The 16,761-nt window shown below is 43.2% G+C and overlaps 2 protein-coding genes and 4 non-coding genes across 6 annotated transcripts in view; all 6 read right to left on the bottom strand.

Moving 5' to 3' along the window:
- Nucleotides 1-541: 541 nt before the first annotated feature.
- LOC103712136 (release factor glutamine methyltransferase) lies at nucleotides 542-4,587 on the bottom strand. The gene is made up of 3 exons (XM_008798564.3): nucleotides 3,864-4,587; nucleotides 2,459-2,704; nucleotides 542-900 (listed from the first exon to the last, which is right to left on the bottom strand). The coding sequence occupies exons 1-3, from the start codon at nucleotides 4,542-4,544 to the stop codon at nucleotides 769-771; spliced, it is 1,059 nt and encodes a 352-aa protein (XP_008796786.1). The 5' UTR covers nucleotides 4,545-4,587; the 3' UTR covers nucleotides 542-768.
- An 8,370-nt stretch (nucleotides 4,588-12,957) lies between these two features.
- On the bottom strand, nucleotides 12,958-13,099 carry LOC113461960. Its single transcript, XR_003384212.1, has one exon. It is a non-coding gene; the product is annotated as a small nucleolar RNA F1/F2/snoR5a (small nucleolar RNA).
- Nucleotides 13,100-13,157: 58 nt separating this feature from the next.
- LOC113462052 lies at nucleotides 13,158-13,242 on the bottom strand. Its single transcript, XR_003384284.2, has one exon. It is a non-coding gene; the product is annotated as a small nucleolar RNA Z196/R39/R59 family (small nucleolar RNA).
- Nucleotides 13,243-13,489: 247 nt separating this feature from the next.
- On the bottom strand, nucleotides 13,490-13,579 carry LOC113462051. The gene has a single exon (XR_003384283.2). It is a non-coding gene; the product is annotated as a small nucleolar RNA Z195/SNORD33/SNORD32 family (small nucleolar RNA).
- Nucleotides 13,580-13,674: 95 nt separating this feature from the next.
- Nucleotides 13,675-13,762, bottom strand: LOC113462053. Its single transcript, XR_003384285.2, has one exon. It is a non-coding gene; the product is annotated as a small nucleolar RNA U31b (small nucleolar RNA).
- A 444-nt stretch (nucleotides 13,763-14,206) lies between these two features.
- The window catches only part of LOC103703647 (CCR4-NOT transcription complex subunit 9-like), a 29,206-nt gene continuing 26,651 nt past the window's right edge, over nucleotides 14,207-16,761 (bottom strand). Inside the window, exons 7-9 of the mRNA XM_008786569.3 lie at nucleotides 15,491-15,681; nucleotides 15,318-15,387; nucleotides 14,207-14,708 (exon numbers count right to left, since the gene is read on the bottom strand). Of these exons, the coding sequence (XP_008784791.2) occupies nucleotides 14,601-14,708; nucleotides 15,318-15,387; nucleotides 15,491-15,681 (369 nt within the window). The 3' untranslated portion in view covers nucleotides 14,207-14,600. The remainder of the gene's footprint in view (nucleotides 14,709-15,317; nucleotides 15,388-15,490; nucleotides 15,682-16,761) is intronic.

Below are 16,761 nucleotides of genomic sequence, written 5' to 3'. Positions count from 1 at the left end.
ATATCATTGATCTCTTGTTCTCTCGCTTCAAATGATGCTTTAGCCGTCGTCGGTCTCGTATCACGGACGGAGCCACCCTCTTGTAGTGTTTAGTGTGGCACATGTAATATATATAGTCATCATCATCATTGTAGTTGTTGTAGCTATTATCATTGTCACCGTTAAAATTGTTGTACTTGTTATTATCGTCGTCGTTGTGAAATTGGTACAAAACAGGGGTAGACGTGAAATTGGTACCAAACACTGGTAGGCATTGGATTATATCCTCGTCTCATCATTTTCTGTACATTAAATGTCCCAAAAAAATGGTATAGTTATTCTTAAAGAAAGGACTTATAGAGGGTGGATTCTGACTCAATGATAAGGTGACCTAAATATCATAGTTTTAAAATATAGAAACGGCCTTTCGACACAATGGTAAAACTATATATATCTAATTCTCCTCAGAACCCACAACAATAGAAGCCTCGTGCATTAGGACGCAATTTAAGAACAAAATAGACTCATTATATCACAAAAGGAAAGGAAAAGAAGAGAGACAGGTTCTGAAATATCAAATCCATTGATTATATGTTTAACCACTGCCCTTGAGAAGCTTGTTAGCAGGAGCAATATATGTATCCCATACTAATGTCTTCATAAATCCTATCAGACTTGAAAGCAAAAAGCCTACGAAGGATCTAGTTTATTGTACAAACTAGCACCTCCAAACTTTCTATAGCAGCCAGGGCTTGTGATGAATTGAAATATCTTCTACATGGCCGATATTCATCTGCGAACCCCGGTCACAAAACGTTTGATTCCTGCAAAGTCTAATACAGTCTCTACATTTTCAAAGAAATTCCCCCACATTGTGCTAATGAAATCTGCAATAAACTCAGATTGCTTATCACCATTTGTCTGCAACAGAAAGAGAAGTATCAGAATATTGCGCAAATTTTCCGCATTCATGGAGATAAGAGATCAGCAGCACTGAAGTTTAGTAGTTACACAAAGCAATGTGCCAAGAAAGGTAAATCCACCACAGCGGCATCAAAAGCATTCACCTGGCCCAATTTTTCTATAAAAGTATTCAGCAAGATATACATTACGAAACACTCAGTCTTGCCCAGCATAAAATGTTGGAATACCGCAGACAAATTAAGAATCAGAAATGGAGTTTGATGAGAATGTGATTATCCTATATCATGGAAGTGTGCCAGGACTGATTGGTTTTTCTGCACTGTTCTGCATGAAGATGTAACGGACTTCACATGGCTTTTTCATAATGTATGCTTGGATATATGAAAATCCAGGCCACTAATATCGATGAAAAACATGGTATAGGATGTGACAAGCTTCTGATGAAGCCCTTTTAATAATTGATCAGTGGAGTCTTGGAGAATATCCGAACAGCTAATTTTACTATGCTAATGAATGGCACCCCTTCCAAGTGGTTGTCTAATCTGGTGACTAGAGACAAATATTTCCACTGTTCAGTCTTATTTTATATGTTATTAAAATACAGGTTGATATGTGAGAGTTTCAGGATAAAGCACAAAGTTTCAGAAGGCTATAGAATGAGACATGAGTGCCAGCTTTAACGTATTCAATGTCTGCAAAACAAGTGCAAAATCTTTTTCAGAAATAAAAGCTCAAATGTTATGGCCAGTGCAGCATGTGTATCAGAACCCATCTGAGCAAAGACTGGACTTGAAGAAATCTGATCTGATTTTAATTTCCAATTATACCTTAAAAGGCTACTAAAGATGATAGAATAGCACAGGAATTACAGGAAGGATGAAAGATGTTCTCATTTAGGAATCCCCAGCAGGATAACACTTACAGGTGCATATCACAGACTGACTACTGTTCCCCTGATCAAAACCACAACCAAAGCAGTGTTCTTGTATCAAATAACTTGCTCAAAACTACCGAAGAGTACTATTCAGAGATTCACATGAAGGCAGGGAATCTTTATTTATACAGAAATGTGAGTGATGAGGCATACATCCTGTGGCCCGGAGCAAGATGACACAAGTGGTTGGGGGGTTGGCATCAAAGTCAAGGAGCATTTACCGCAGATGGCTATTTTACCAACAAAAAAGAAGAGCAAAGATCAAAGCAGGATAGCATGTCCACTTGTGGAAGCCAAATATTGGGCTACCACTGAACTGAGATATTGTATAAATATGCCATACTTTGGGTGCCAATATGAGTTGCACTTCATCAAAGACGAATGCAGTCATGTTGATTTTGTCATATATACAAGCCTTCATACTGCAGTTATGGACATCATTTTTAGCTCCCAGGGCCCCTCATACTAAAACTACAATATATTTGATAGATTCGACAAGTTGGACTAAATTACACAAACCCTAGTAATTAAGACCTACATATTATTAACCATAAAAAAAGAAAAGGAAGGATTTCTATGTTGCAGAAAAGATAACGAAATCAAAGTTGGAAGATGTATTACCTCGAAAGCAAAGAAACCGCCAGGCTTTAGTGCCGAAGCAGATCCTTCACAAAGATGAAGAAGGTAATCAGTGCCATCCTTGCCTCCATCTAGAGCCAGCCTTGGTTCGTGCCAGCCAACTTCAGCTTGTAGTCCAGATATATGACTGCTTGGTATATATGGAGGATTACTGACCAATCCTGCAAGCTTGCCTTTGACATCTTGAAGAGGTTCAAACCATGGTCCTTCTCTTATCTCAACTTTATCCTAAATGCAAACAAGAAAAATTCAGGCCCAAGGAGCAAATTATGAGATAATTTAAGAAAATGGAATCTTCAAGAAATATACGAATGCTTTCACTCAAAAGAAATATATGAATTCCCCTTATTTATGTAAGCCTCCAGTCTATGACCAAGGAAGTGGGTTGCAAGGTGCAGATGTCTACTTAACAGCACATTATATTTGAATGCCACAGTTAGTTGCAATTATTAGGTTATATGGTGGTATATATTATGGGTGGCTCCCTACATTCTGATGTGCAATACACATGCCCTGATTTCTGCTTTAATCCCAAGATCACACACCTATGGGCCTCACCAGTCATCACACATATTATTCATGGGTATTTGGAATTTTTCTTTCTTAAACTAAGGATTTATTTCTAGTACCTTTATCCCCAAATTTCCTAATGTTATATCTGATTGGGAGAAGAGCACAGAATGAAATTAAGGTTATAATTTCCCCTACGTTTCATGCATAAAAGGTTTGTTTAGAGTTTTTCAACATCTTGGGAATACATGTTTTTTTTCTCAGTTTTGGGGTAATTATTTGGCGATGAATGATACTGGAGCTAAAAGTAAGACATTGTTGGAGCCACTAACTTAGAAATATGACTACATCACTTATTAAAAAGAGCAAAATAAGTGGAGTGATGATGAAATAACCGCAAACCGTGCCACTATTGAACCATAGCTAAGCAGGAAACAGAAAACAGGGGGAATAGAGATCCGATCTATCTAGCATCCATGACAAACAGCAGAATAAGTGATCAGGTACTTCATTCTTTCATTAGTTACTTTTCCACCCAAAATATCAATCAATTCAGAACTAAATATTCAACGATTAGAACTATGCCAGCAGACATTTAAAGGTGATTTACTTCGCAATGACCCTCTCATCTAACATATTCATTCCAGTTCTACAGCAATTTAACTATGAAAGCTCCTTCCATTGCCCCGCAGGAAAGAAAAGCAGATTTTTTTTTTGGTAGTTTGTTCCCGTTATTTAGTTCTACAACAAGATAATAATCTTTACCATGATATTCATACAATTAGTCAATTGCAGAATGGAGAAAAAAGAAGTTTTTTTTTTTGGCATACTGAAAGCCCAAACAGAAAGCAGAAAACCACAACCCACAAACACTGACCTTTAAACCATACCTCTCCACATTAAACCTCGCCACCTCCACCGCATCCGGGCTCAAATCCGTTGCAAAAACCTTCCCTCTCACCCCCAAGAGCCGCCCAATCCCCACGGCAATGGCGCCACTCCCAGTCCCCATATCAGCCCACAATCCCTCCTGGAACCCCTCCACCTCCGCCACCATATCCACCAGCAACTCCGTCTCCGGCCTCGGTATCAACACTCCCTCCCTCACCACCAAAACCAAATCCCTCCAGTGCTCGCACCCGACCAAGTACTGGAACGGCCTCCTCTTCTCGATCCTCTCCCTCCATAGGCGGTAGAGCTCCTCCAGTCCGACCCTCAGGCGAACCTCGTCGCCGACCTCGGGCTCAGAGGTGGCGTCCTGGACCAGCCAGGAGAGCTCTCGGATGAGGTGATCGGCGTCGGGGCCACCGTCAGCGGCGGCGGCGATGCCGGGGGCGGCGGTGAGGGCAAGGGATTTGGCCCAGCGGCGGAAGGCATCGAGGTCGGAGCGGGCGGCGGAGTGGGCGAGGGGGCGGAGGAAGAGAGGGATTTCTTGGCGGGGTCTTGGCGGCAAGGAGGAGAGGGCCGAGGCCGGAGGAGAGCGGATTGGCCGGCGGTGGAGAGGGAGAGAAGGGGAGGGAAGGGCGGAGCGGATGGCGAACGGGAGTCTTAAAATCATCTCCCCTGTTTCTCCATCCGGGCATCAAAGTGGCGAGGAATGTGAAAGGGGTATAGCATTCTAAATCTTGGCAGCACCTCAAGATTTGTGCTAATGCTTCGGATCTTTGAAGTTTATACAGTATAGATGGCTAGGATTGATCTTCCGGTTGTGACATAGATCATCAAACCCCATGTATACTTGATAGAATCTTTCGCATCTTGCGAAAGGATTGCATGAACTGTGATAGCTATGAGTTAGTGTTGTTATTTTAAAAATATGAAAAGCCTAGGTTTTTTCTGAAAGATCAGCATACAACAAATTTGAGTTCGGTAGGATAACTTATAGTCTATAAAAAAAACTCCTCCCCGAGGAGACAACGTAGCTAGCAAACCAATTAGATACTTTGTTATCTACCCTATAGATATGCATCGCATGTTTAGGGACATTATCCAGCCTCTAGAATTGATGTCTAACTTTTTCCATGAGATGGCTGTCACCCTTGATCCAAGTCCTCCATGCACAAAAATAATTGATTGCTACCATGAGACCTTCCCATGCATTACATGTCATGCCTCAAACCCATCACTTAGGTCGACCACGTAACATAGCCACACACGCCCTAGGGCAGAGCCATAGAAAATATGCTAGGTCTAAAAAATTTATCACAACCTCAATATCCGTGAACAATAATAATCTTAATTCATAATAAACAATAAAACTGATCTAATTACCGAATTTAATCATCCCATCTGTAGCAGTGATGCTATATCTATTCGTCCCTTTTCCATATAATCTCATTCATAGCCAAGTAACTATAGTCAAATATTAAGCTACTTGTACTCCGCAACTCTGAAAAGAAAAAGAAAAAAAGGGTTGTGAGCTTTATAGCCCAGTAAGAATCTCAAACCGCTACACTATAAGTAATAAAAAAATAATCAATTAGCAAAATCAGAAAAAATGAATATCGTATCAATACTCGGAAAGCTCATACAAATAACATGCACATAAGTTCTCATTATCATCATTTTGAAAAAGTATACACACACACACACACACACACACACACATATATATATATATATATATATATCTCAAATGTAACTAATTATTCAACAACAATTTCTTATATCATTTCATATGTTTCTTATTAACTTGATTTCATGCTTCTTATTGATTAATTTCCAACTTTGGACTAATCAAGATCATGACTCAGTCCAAGACTGACAAAATTATACGCGGTAAGCCCATTAAGGCTATCCCCATGAATTAGCCCATATGTGTTATTCCACACGTAAACTCATGGAGGCTATCCCCATGTATTAGCCTATGGGTGCTATACCATGCTTAAGCCCATTGAGAATATCCCATGCACAAACTCGTGGAGGCTATCCCTATGCGTTAGCCCATAGGCGCTATACCACGCTTAAATATGTGGAGGCTATTTTACGCATAAGTTTGTGTAGGCTATCTCACACATAAACTCGTAGAGGCTATCCCCATACGTTAGGCCATAGGTGCTATCCCATAACGAGGTTAGTTCAAACCATATCTTGTCTGCCACTTATTATTTTTGTCAAATCAGTTACCACTTATAAAATGAATTTCTCTCAAATTCAAAGTATCTTTGTTCACATAATCATGTTCTCAATATCTACTACGTATAATCATCAGACAAATATATTTGTACTGGAAACCTATTGTTGCAGGTATGCCGACCCGACAACAGCACAGTCCCAACCAACTGACGACAAAGAATGGCTCGCGTCCCCCACGAGGTATTGTCCGCTCTAGGACTCCGGCCCGCGCGTCCAGCGCTACGGGGGAAATTTTTTCCGGCCCGTGCGTCCAGCGCTGATGGGGGATACCCGCACGGTTTTGCCCTTCAAAAGGCGCCTCGTGAGGAAAGAGGTTTCCCCTCCTTATAAGGCATAGACCTTTTCCGCTGCCTAGTCGGTATGGGACTAAATTCAGGCCCTTTCCACAACATAGCCCCCTCAGCGAGAAGGTCCTGTGCCAGTTTTACCCGTGACAGCCCCCCAGGCCCAGGGAGAGTTTCTATGTGCGGGCGACCCTCCTTCTAGCGCCATCTGTTGCGGGCCTTCCGACCCGACAACAGCACAGTCCCAACCAACTGACGACAGAGAATGGCCTGCGTCTCCCACAAGGTATCGTCCGCTCTGGGACTCCGGCCTGCGCGTCCAGCGCTGCGGGAAGAATTTTTTCCGGCCCGCGCATCCAGCGCTGACGGGGGGATACCCGCACGGTTTTGCCCTTCAAAAGGCGCCTCGTGAGGAAAGAGGTTTTCCCTCCTTATAAGGCACAGACCTTTCCGCTGCCTAGTTAATATGGGACTAAATTCAGGCCCTTCCCACAACACCTATCATTACATGCCAAACCAAATACATCGATGTAAATCTCACAATGCAAATCCAACAATACAAACCAATCAGGACCCGGCTGGCATAATACACTGGTCTTTGAAGCTTGTTCTCTTCTCGGACCAGGACCGAGCTTACCGCAATCGGGGAGACGGCCAGGTACAAATAGAGGAGCTCACCATGCTGGGGTTTTGTGAGTAATGGAGAGGAAGCAAGGAGGTGCCTAAGCTCTTCAAAAGCTTCCTGACATTCCTCTAACCACAAGAAGTTCTTTGGTCGCTTGAGGATTGTGAAGAATGGGAGGCACCGCTCGGCCGACCTGGAAACAAATCTTCCTAGAGCCGTAACCCGCCCTGTGAGCCGCTGTACCTCTTTGACCGTCTTTGGTGGCACCATCTCTTGCAGTGCTCGGATCTTCTCGGAATTTGCTTCGATTCCACGCTGGGTAACTACGAAGCCAAGGAATTTGCCCGAGGTGACTCTGAATGCGCACTTAGCAGGGTTGAGCTTCATCCGATACTTTCTAAGCATGAAGAATGTCTCGTTGAGGTCAGCCACATAGTCCTCCGCTGTTCGGCTCTTTACCAGCATGTCGTCCACATAGACTTCCATGTTTCGGTCTATTTGGTTTTTAAAGATTTGGCTGACCAGCCTTTGAAATGTTGCTCCAGCATTTTTCAACCCGAAAGGCATCACTTTGTAGCAGTAAGTGCCCCTGTCGGTGATGAAGGTCGTCTTCTCCTCGTCTTTTGGCGCCATTCGGATTTGATTGTATCTGAGAAGGCGTCCATGCATGTCAGCAACTGGTGTCCCGAGGTGGAGTCTACGAGTTGGTCAATGCTGGAGAGTGGGAAGTTGTCCTTTGGGCAGGCTCTGTTCAAGTCGATGTAGTCCACGCACATGCGCCACTTCCCGTTAGCTTTCTTCACGAGGACCACGTTGGCAAGCCAGTCTGGATAGGAGACCTTCCGGATGAAGCCGGCCTCGAGAAATTTGTCCACTTCCTCGGTCGTCGCTCGTTGTCGTTCCGGGGTGGAGCCCCGTTTCTTCTGTCGCACAAGTCTGCAGGTCGGTTTCACCTAGAGCCGATGAATCATGACCTCAGGGTCTATTCCCGGCATGTCGGCGGGCGAACAGGCGAAGACGTCCATATTGGACCGAAGGAACTCGATCAGGCAATTTTTTTCAAGGGAGCTCAGGCCGGAGCCGACCTGCACGGTTAACTCTAGGCAATTTTCTGGTAACGAAATCTGGGTAAGAAGCTCACCAGGTTCTACCCATCCTTTTCGGAGGTCGTCTCGCACTTCCAAGGTTTCGATGGGCAGCATCTGACCTGGCGTTTGAGTTGGTGCTTTGGCCGGTAGCTCCTTCTGGCTTGGTACCTTAACTGGTTGCTTTGCTTGGTGAGTTGCCATGTAGCACCGCTTAGCTATTGCCTGGTCCCCACGAACTTCGCCTACTCTTTGGTCGGTGGGGAACCGCATAAGCAGGTGATAGGTCGAGACCACAGCTCGGAGGGCATTTAGCCCTGGTCGTCCAAGAATGGCGTTGTAGGCCGAAGATACGCGGACCACAAGAAAATCCGTCTTTACAGTACTTTCTCGGGGAGCGAGCCCGACGTGACAAGAAGGCCGACCTCGCCCTCGACCTAGACCGAATCCTCGGTAAATCCGACCAGATGGAGCATTCATTCTCCGAAGCTGGCTTTCCGTCATCCCCATTTTTTGATAGGCATCGTAGTACAAAATATGTGCCGAGCTTCCATTATCAACTAGGACGCGCTTTACATCAAATTTATTTACAATCATGGAGATGACCACAGCGTCATCATGAGGAGTCTCAACTCCTTCCAAGTCCTCGTCCGAGAATGAGATGGCTTCGGAGGTGCGCGGGCGCCTCAGAGGGGTCCTTCTCTCAATTAGTTCTTCAGCCGAGCTTCCTCCTCCAATGGTGTTGATGGTGCCGGCGATAGGCTCGTTGTCATTTAGATTTTCGGGCAGTGCAGCATTTTCCACTAGCCTCCTTTTCTTACGCCGGTTCCGCACGAACCGGTTGAGTACCCCGCGGCAGATAAACGCCTCGATCTCATCCCGGAGTTGGAAGCAATCCTCCGTGTCGTGGCCGTGGTCCTGGTGGAAACGACAATACTTCCTAGGATTGCGCCGAGCTCCGGTATCCCGCATCGAGGGTGGAGGTCGAAAATAGTCTCGACTTTCTATCTCCATTAGGACCTCTGCTCGGGGAACATTCAGGGGAGTGTAATTCTCGTACCTCCCCGAGGACATTCGTGGCCGCGGCGGAGATCTCGGTCGAGGCGAGGACCTTGGTCGAAGCTGTCCCCGCTGTCGAGGTGGGCTCCTCAGCCGAGGCAGGTTCTTATCTCGGCGGGGGGATCGATTTCTCGGACAGCCGTGCTCTTCACGGCACTTTTTCTGCTTCTTTGAGGCCTCTCGGTCGTGCCCCGCCTGGAGGCGATAGCCTCTTCGGCCTTCGCATACTTCCGAGCTCGGGCCAGCATTTCAGTGAAGTCAGCGGGGAAGCTCTTCTCAATGGAGAAGAGGAATCTGTAGGAGCGAGCCCCAGTCTTTAGTACCGACATGTCTATCGACTGGTCGAGCTCGCGGACCTCTCAGGTTGCGGTGGTAAAGCGGTCAAGGTATTCTCTGAGGGATTCCCCCTTCTTTTGCTTGACGTCTAGGAGGGAATCCGATATTCGCCGCTGGCGCCGGCTGGCAGCAAAGTTGGTGGCGAACTGCCTGCCGAGCTGCTCAAAAGAGGATACCGTGCTCGGTTTCAGTCCAGAGAACGAAAGCCAAGCCGTTCCCCGAAGAGTCGCTGGGAAGGCCTTGCAGAGCACAGCCTCCGAGGACCCTTGCAATGCCATGAGGGCTCAGTAACTTTCCAAATGATCGAGGGGGTCAGTAGTTCCGTTGTAGGGTTCCACTTGGGGCATTTTGAACCTCGGTGGGACCGGCTCATCCTCGATCTGGCGGGAGAAGGGGGACTTGGTGATAAACTCGAAATCGCTCTCGCGCCTTGCCTTCCTACTGTGAAGCGCTTCAATCTGGCGCTCAAGGTTCTTGACCTTCCTGTCGAGCTCCCCAACCTGGGGGATTGCCACAGTAGTCTGCTCTGATTCGTGACGGTCCGGAGCTGACTCAGCTTCCGAAAGCTGCGGCCTTCTGTCTATGCTCATCCCTGGCAATTCTCTCCAAGGAGACGCCCGGGCTGAGCCTTGACGACAGCATCGTTCTTCATTGTTGGCCCTCGAGGAGCCGTGGAGGTTTTGGCCCTGGGGAAGCGCTGGCTGGACCTAGGTCTGCGGAGGCGGCATAGGTGGGGCTTCCTCACGTTGCAGGCCTTGGACGGCTGCGGCCAAGGCTTGAACCTGCTGCACCAGGATATTAAACTGTTCCGGCTGAACTTGGGAAACTAGGTCAGCTGGAGATGGCGAGTTCTGGCAGAGTGTCCAAGACTTGGTGGAAGACGCTGGGAGGCATTGGAGGCCCTTTTGCTTCTCAACTTCATGGCCACAACTCGGGCCCTTTCTCTAGCGCCAACTGTTGCTGGAAATTGGACCCGGAGGACGCCGCCCGCCAACGGACCGTCACCCACCATCTTACGCCGGAGCTCCTCCTTCTCAGCCGACAGCGGCCCCCAAATCCAATTTCCAGCAGCAAATGCCATTTTATTTACTAGTGTATCTTTGTGTAGATTGTGATTAGCATTTGTATGCGGGTATGGATATATATGGCTGACCCAGTGTATGGCACCACTACATGCAACACCTGTTTGAAATTATTAGCATTCAAACAGGACTTGGACCAAACGTGCTAAAAAAATAAAAGGGAAGGCAGAGATAATTGAGCTGATCCATCTTGTCCATCAAATTAAAATACTTCTAATCATATTTATCGAAAGCTTCATTTAATTTATCCAAAGTGGCTGATTAGGAATTGCATGGCATAATGAACCTGAGGCTTCCACAACTACATCCGGTGTTGGATAAATGTTGGGGAAAGTCAATTTCAAGCATTTGGAATTCTAAAAAGAAATTTTGATAGATGTGACTGACATAAGGATGCCCAGAGGCCTGGTGATAGAATCTCCGGCGCCGAAAATGAGATTATAGAAAGAATAATAAAAAAAGGTAACTTCGATCAGAAGAACAATCTTTGCATAAAATAGTTCGAGGACCTGTAACATGTAATGGAGTGGATACGATCCATCACCCCATTCTCATTCGGCTGCTGCTTCTGCCCCGTCTAGCCTCCTCTTCTCCATGCCCTAAAGGCCCCCGCGTCTAAGGTTCTACGCGGATGCTGTCCGCATAGCACGATCTCCGCGGACCAAGACAGAATGGTAGGTTCTCTGCGGAAGCGTCCGCATAGACGGTTCTATGCGGACAACGCCAGCATAGTCCGCTAGAAACTTCAGTCCGCACAGTACCGTCTATGCGGCGTCAGTCCGCATAGAACCTTGCTAGGAGTCTCTATGCGACGGATACCGCAGAGAATGTACTATGAAGACGGATTCTCCGCACCTCTGCGGTCAGACACCGCATAGGAGTGTACTATGCGGACCGATTCCGCATAGCGGTCCCTATGCGGACCGAATGCGCATAGAATGTACTATGCGAACCGAAGGCCCATAGACGTTCCTATGCGGACCGATTCCGCATATGAGTCCCTATGCGGACTGATTCCGCATAGAATGTACTATGCGGACTGATTCCGCATAGAATGTACTATGCGGACGGATTCCGCATAGAAGTCCCCATGCGGTCCATTCCGTATAGACGTCACTATGCGGACAGATTCCGCATAGACGTCACTATGCGGAAAGATCCTGCAAAAAGGTCTATGCGTACTGGGTCCGCATAAAATGATCTATGCGGACTGATTCCGCATAGAATGTACTATGCGGACGGATTCCGCATAGAAGTCCCCATGCGGTCCATTCCGTATAGACGTCACTATGCGGACAGATTCCGCATAGACGTCACTATGCGGACAGATTCCGCATAGACGTCACTATGCGGAAAGATCCTGCAAAAAGGTCTATGCGTACTGGGTCCGCATAAAATGATCTATGCGGACAGATTTGACATGAAACGATATATGCGGACAGATTCCACGTAATAGGTTCTATGCGGGCAGATTCCACGTAAAAGGTTCTATGCGGCAACTTCCATATAAAAGGATGCAGACAGATTCAAGTACGCAAAGTAGGTTCTATGCGGATCAAAACCGCACAGAAAGTTTTACACTTAAATGAATCAAACCAGGATTAAGGATTAAGTAACCGCTATCCTAACAAAATGACCAAGAGATTGACACAAGCGAAAGCATCCAATTTTATTAATTGTGATAGAGTTTTTTAACGTCCCGCTCCCATTGTGAAACTATTAAAATGAACACTAATATTCAGAGAATAAAACTAATAATTAAGCTAGCTTAAAATTTGAATTAAAAATATATATCAATAATTAAATTAGTTTTAAAAGCAAATGTTGTAGCCCGTCAACGAAATTGGAAAAATAATTCAGAATAGGAACCCTCACATGCAGCTCAAAGTTCACCGATTTGGTCATGTGAACATAAAATCGTTCCTTATTTTGGTTCATTGATCCAAGTCCAGCAAAACAATTCAGTAATTGCATGTTATAATTCAACTCCCACGGAAGTATTCATACAACTGACGGATGTGGAGATAAATCATGAAAAAATCATCATGAAAAAGCACAGCATAAATGATCAGCATCAACACCACCCTCATGTACTTAGCTGTCCAAACAAATCAACCTCCACAAATGTCGAAATTAAATGAGATTCCTTTTTCAAAGTATCTCTAATTGCAAGTAACCAAAGGTAAATAATAATCATTTGCTAGATTGAGTGGACCAAATCTAGGGGAATAACCATCCTGCAACATTAACATTTAGGCCGATCATCAAAATTTACCTGCAAGAAAAGATTTTTTCTCAAAATTCTAACTGATTTTGGTTAATTTTCTTCAACACCTCAAACAGTTTTTAAAGGATTCGAACAGAAAAATGTAAGCAGGGTAAAAGTAACAGGAAGCTCATTGAAGAAGAGCAACCAGTGTCGCAAGACCTGTTCGTCTCCTTATCTGCCACTCTAACGAGAAGCACAGCCATCGATTAGACTGAGCATCAGATACCTCATGGCATTCATATTTTATCTATCGGACTAACAAATCAAAAATTAAAAAAAAAACATTAAAATGTTTATGCAATCTCAGCCGAAAGATGGTAATTAATTTGATGAATAATCATTGCAACTCAGCAATAAACAACAATTTCATCACAGATTGCACAACTCTCGACAAAAATCCTGGTAAACTTATTTGCAACATCTTAACAAAAGAACAAAGTCTGACTTTTTTAATCAAGTTCATTGAGAAAAAAATTGATACTAAAAAAAAGAAAAATCGAAATATCTGCATAAATCATTAGATTATATAAATCTAAAAGAATTTCAATATAAACCGACAGTAACCTGATCTAATTTCACCTTTAAAGGATCAATTGATAAAAAACCGGGATTGAATAAAATGATTACAGGGAGATCAGATGGTAGTGCATGTTTCTATATATATTCTTCATCTGAACTGCAGAAATATTTCTATGGATTAGAAATCATCATATCCCCCTTTAATATCACATCAAAAAACACGAAAAAAAAAATATCCCAAAAAAATCATGTACAAAGAACTAGAATTATAAAGAAAATGAGAAAATTGGTAAGGAATCAGATAAAAATGTCTATCACCATCATCCAGTCACAAGGTGAACGGATCATAAGACTGGGGCGACATTAGCATATCATCACGCTCCAAAGCCAGCATAGAGAGAGAGAGAGATTTATCTATAAACGATGGACCAAAAGGAATTGGAGAAAAGTTGTAGGCGGAGGAAGAAAAGAAGAGGCCGGGAGATCGAAGAGCGCTGTCTGAGAAGAGGACCTCTAAGGATGCCCAAAGGCCTGGTGATAGAATAGCCAGCGTTGAAAAGTGAGATTGTAGAAAGAAAAGAAAAGAAAAGAAAAGGTAACTTCTATCAGAAGAACAATTTTTGCATAAAATAGTTCGAGGACCTGTAGCATTTAATGGAGTCCGGAAGCTAATGCTTAGAGGACCTACAACAAACTTTGAAGTGTCTTACAAGAGTATTACAAAATAGATCTCTGGACACTATGAGAGAACAAAAAATATTTCATTCAGATGCAGTGAGTGAGTACACTTTATGAGAAAGGAAAAGAAAAGGGCAATATTAAGACATGATATACAATTTAAGCTTTCATATCCAATGATTATTTAAACACGGTAATCGAGTTAAGTTTGCCCCATCAAATACCCTAAGTTTCCTGGTGGATGAAAAAATAGTCGGTCTATGCGGACCAGGACCGCATAGCATAACAAAGTCGAAGATTATAACTTTAATCATGACATTCATTATATACACATTATACAAACACAAGTCCACTCACAGTACCCTCTATAAAGATTGTTGGTGCTTACGGAGTCTTTCAAATAACTTAATACGTTACAACATTGCTCTATAAATTGCATCTTCACATAAGCCTAAAACATACATGAAACAAGATATCTCGAACATAAAATGGTTATGACAGTCCGCACGCCTGAATACGAGAACAAAAAGCTCGACTGTTATCTAGTTTGCCATCATGTGATCAAGTCCTGCCTGGAGAGAGGCCACCAAGTTTCCTCCACTCACATTGTGTAGCAGCTGTTGAAGCCATCGGTGGGTAGCAGGGTCATCCTGAAATTTTAGATTATAATTAGAGATATGGACAACAGCATAGCCCAAAATGGGCGTGTCCAAACCTTCTTAAGTATGATGTTTTCTTTTTCAGAAACAAAGATGGTGATAAAATTGGAGAGTGATGAAATAGGTCGCCTTATCCTAAATGACAGAAGATCAGGTGAAATTAATGAGTTCATACGAAATTTATTCTGAAGGGCAAGAGTAATTAAAGGCAGCAAAGAGAGTGAACACATGGTCTCTACTCCAAATGATGATGGAGGTGCAAAGGCAGATTCTTTCTATTGTTGATACTGGAGTGTGTTTTCTATGCTCTGTGAGACTTCGGGTTATTAAATAATGATACAACATTGTCATGTCCAGTGAGATCCAAGAATAAATAAGAAACTTGAAGGGAACTTCCATCGATTCCAAAGCATCAGGATTAGCTGACAAAAGAAATTAAATTAACCTACTGAAATATATAAATGAAAAAGAATGAACTTCTGGCAGGATGATGAATGAGCAAGACCACTCTAAATAAAAGACTAGGATAATATTCACAATGCATGCTTGAAGAAAAAATTTTATGAGGGCATTTGAAACCAACAACATAGTGACACTCACCCGAAGGCAATTGTTAAAAGTTCCATCTTTTAACATCTCAGGGAGGCAAGTCTGCAAAGCTCCACATGCTCTGCATTAAAGGGAAGCAAGGTTGAGGATAACCGAACTAGCATAGAACAAATTAATAACATCATATATCACAAATAAATGCCACAATTATGTCATGAACAAACCTTGGATTGTCTGATAGCCTAAGGTAACATCGTATTATATGCTTCAACAACCTTGTCGAGGGTTGCTCAGCTAGTGACACAACCATATTTGCCAGAACACTACCTACAGCAAAGAAGCGCTCTGGAGTAGCACAAATATATCGAAGACCAACATCATCCAATAGAATTTTTTGAACAATAAAGGTGGCCACCTGAAAGTTCAAGATTTGATTAGTAACAGTAACAGTTGAAAACCTAAATTGTTGAGGAAAAGAATTTAGGCAGCAAGCAATGACCGCAGGAAATTTTGAGAAAAGGAACAGGAGCAAAAAATAACAACAGATCTTGAGATAGAGGCATGAAAGTTGCAGTCCAAAATGGAATAGACAAAATCAACAAAGCTACAATAATCCATAGAAATCATAATGACCAAAATTGACATAGTAAGTAGGAAATGAACCTTGTCCATTCACTTGAAGTACACATGAACCCTTGCTCACTAACAGGGTCATATCTAATAAAGCTTATTATTTCAGAGTCTCATAACTGCAACTTATTATACCTAGAATATCTTTACCCAACTACCACAGAATAAGTTGCAAACTGTGAATACCTAAGATAGTTTGAATTTCATATCTAAAGAAATGGGATAATTGATTGAAAATGAATATAATGTTTTTCAAGTTTGCAAATGCATCAGCTTCTCAAACACCTCAAATGCCTACGGATAGTACTAGTGGCATCAGAATCTAGAACAAGGTAAAGGAGATCCTCAACTTAAAAACTAGGAGTTAGTAATGTTTCCATTTACATTTGGATGCATATGTATGCATGTATATGCTCATGTAAAGATCATACTGACCTTCAACGAACATTAGAATTTAATTTTTCCTTTTTACAAAGAAGAGCAGACCAAGGATGAAACATGTAGATCTATGAATTTTTATCGTAGAGCCGTGATGAGGTATTCCCACAATAGAAGCATACTATTGGTTCATAATGGTAAGGTCTATACAGGTGCTGTGTAAAGGAAAACTAGATTATTCAAGCATTAAAAAATAAATCAGGTTTCCTAAATGTGCCTAGTACTACTTTGGGGTCAGGTTGACTGGTTATTATAAAGATCTGATCAATCTTTCCCTTAAGTTTCCAACCTAGAGTTATGCTGCACAGCTGAGCCCCTAAAGATGGGAAAGGGTATGTAAATGATAATAAGGTGATGAATCTTGGCAGTTTGTGTAGCAGCAAGCACATGAAATACTGTAGCAGATTTCCTAGATGGTTTAGCAAGT

The sequence above is a fragment of the Phoenix dactylifera genome, chromosome 16 (assembly GCF_009389715.1).
Source record: "Phoenix dactylifera cultivar Barhee BC4 chromosome 16, palm_55x_up_171113_PBpolish2nd_filt_p, whole genome shotgun sequence".
NCBI lineage: Eukaryota > Viridiplantae > Streptophyta > Magnoliopsida > Arecales > Arecaceae > Phoenix > Phoenix dactylifera.
Note: the sequence above shows the minus strand (reverse complement) of the source record. Positions and strands in the feature narration are given on the sequence as shown.